Below are 2,404 nucleotides of genomic sequence, written 5' to 3'. Positions count from 1 at the left end.
GACCCCAAGCAACTGGCTCAAAGCCACATATCAAGCAAGTGGCGAACAACTTTCCTCCTAATTTGTAGCCTATAGGTTTATACAAATTTTGTTTGTAATATGTTGCCACCACTATTTTTATAGGGCGGACTTTAGGGACAAAGTTGGGTTCTGATCCCAGTTTTACATTTTTTAATTCTGTGACTTCAAGGGAGTTATTGAACTGACGAAGTCTCAGGTGCTTCATTAGTAAAATAGGGATCCTAGTATGTCTTTTAAAAGTTCACCCTATGATAGAAGAGAGGAATGTCTGTACATCAGGTAGCAAAACCTGGGCCTTGTACCTGCTTCAGCCTTCACTGACTTCCTATGGTAACTTAAAACCAAACAATGTTCTTTTAAACCAAACAATGCATAAAGACCAAGACCATATTGTAAAACATCACTCTTGAAGAAAGCACCTAAGAACTGACATTTGTGAAATTTTCTTTGGTATTGAAGTGGTTAAAAAAAAATCCTTCTTCCTTCTGGTTTCAAACCTGGCTGCACCCCCGTTCTCCCTTTCCACATACCGTGCCTTTCACCGTGGCTGCCGTCACGTATGACGGGGTAATAGTAAAGCAGTGTATAGCACAGTGCGGCACTATATCTCATGTTTGCTTTCTCACCTCCGCACTTCCCCACCAGGTACCGTTAGGCTGCCAGTTCCAGCTCCTGCTCTATCCTCCCTTCTCTCGTTCTGCCCAACCGCGGCTTTAAGGATGCGTCTTGTCTGAGGACGGCTCCGTTTATCAACGCAAGATAGAAACTGCTCCGGAGTGACCTGGGCTCTGTCTTCCTCAGAGGACCAGCGTCCTCTTGTCCACGTTCCCGGTTGCCTATCTCCCGGGGCCAGCGTCTGCCTCTTCCTCCACAGGCCTCTTAGCGGCTCCCCTGACTACCAACGTTTCGCCCTCTGATACCCGCCTTTCTAAAAGGTGTGAGACTAGACCGAGTTCTCAAAGTTGGTGCGGGGGCAGCCACTCGCACTGATGTCCTGACCATCCCCGCAACAAACACACTACCAGGTGCGGGGCTCTAGACGGGGCAACAAAACTTGGTTGTCTGCCTTCTCGAAGGCAGCTCCGTCCCCAGGACACAGTACCCCCAGGGCACTCCGCGTGGTTTGCATCTGCGGCGAGGAATGAGCCCCAGGAGGATGCACCGGCGCGGACAGCCTGGAGCAGGCGGGGGCGACTGGGCCCACCATGGTTCCGCGGCTGGGAAGACAGCGTGGCCCCACCTAACTTCCAACTCTGAGTCCATATCCCCTCTCCACCCCCGAGCCCCCACCCCACCATCCCCGGGAGAACCCGGAGCCACTATTCTAGCCTCTGAGCTGGGAGAGCGGGAGCCGGGCACCGGGAAGCCAGGGAGTCTCACTGTCGGCCACCTCGCCACTCCGGAGCCCCCTGGCCAGCCACAGTTAGGCTTCACGCCGCGTCTGGAGGACTAGGCAGCGATGGGCACCCCTATTCCCTCACTCCAGGGCTAGGGTAAGAGGCGGGAAAAAGGAAACCTCGCGAGTTGGAAGGGGCGCAGCTAGCCCTCTTGCGGGGTCCCCACAAGCCCTTCTCGGGGAAGGGGACGAGGCCACCGCGATCCACACCCCCACGCACGCCCCGGAGCTCGGCGCGGACTGGCCATCCCCATGGGCACCTCAGGCGCACCCAGCCCGGCGCGTCCTTCCCCAACGCGACCTCCGCATCCCGTCCGCCCGGGAGCGGCGCGGTCTGCCGGAGGTGTGCTCACCGTGCGCCCCGCGCGCCCCACGGTCCGGGGCCGGGCGGCCGCCGCCTCGCGCTCTTACCAGATGGCCATCCTGCTCTTGGGGTAGTCCAGCCGCTCCAGGCAGCCGAGGAAGTGCGGCAGCGCGTGCGCAGCGTTGCGGGCGAGGATGGCCACTAGCACCGTGGGTCTCTGCACCGGCGACTCGGGAAAAACCTGCGTCTCCTCTGCGTCGTGCTCCGAGTCGGGCTCCGCGGCAAAGCGCGCCCGGCAGCCGCGGCGGAGCAGAGCGGCGGACAGGAGCAGCAGCGAGCAGGCGAGGGTGGCGGAGCGGCGCGCAGCCATGTTCGGGGCCGCGGCGGGCGGCGGGCGACGGGCGGCCCGAGGGCGCAGAGGCCGGCTGCGAGGGCCGTACGGCGGACGCGGCTTCCCGGGCCGGCTGGCGCGCGCGCACTGGCACCGGGCCCTGCAGCCCGGGAGCCTCCCGCCGCCACCGCACCGCCCAGGCCCTGACGCGGGGAGCGCACCGAGGACTTGCCGCCGCCGCGCTCGCCTGGGGCTCCGGCTCGCCGACAGCCGCGGGGCGGGGGGGGTGCTGTCCGTCCCGAGTCCCGCGGAAAGTTCCTCTAGTCCAGGCTCAGCTTGTCCAGCTGAGGTC

The 2,404-nt window shown here is 61.4% G+C and overlaps 1 protein-coding gene across 1 annotated transcript; it reads right to left on the bottom strand.

Moving 5' to 3' along the window:
- Positions 1 to 1,824: 1,824 nt before the first annotated feature.
- On the bottom strand, positions 1,825 to 2,091 carry LOC121103651 (procollagen galactosyltransferase 2-like). The gene has a single exon (XM_040634500.1). The coding sequence runs from the start codon at positions 2,089 to 2,091 to the stop codon at positions 1,825 to 1,827; it is 267 nt and encodes an 88-aa protein (XP_040490434.1).
- Between the last annotated feature and the right edge of the window lie 313 nt (positions 2,092 to 2,404).

The sequence above is a fragment of the Ursus maritimus genome, unplaced genomic scaffold, assembly GCF_017311325.1.
Source record: "Ursus maritimus isolate PB19 unplaced genomic scaffold, ASM1731132v1 scaffold_2, whole genome shotgun sequence".
Lineage (NCBI taxonomy): Eukaryota > Metazoa > Chordata > Mammalia > Carnivora > Ursidae > Ursus > Ursus maritimus.
Note: the sequence above shows the minus strand (reverse complement) of the source record. Positions and strands in the feature narration are given on the sequence as shown.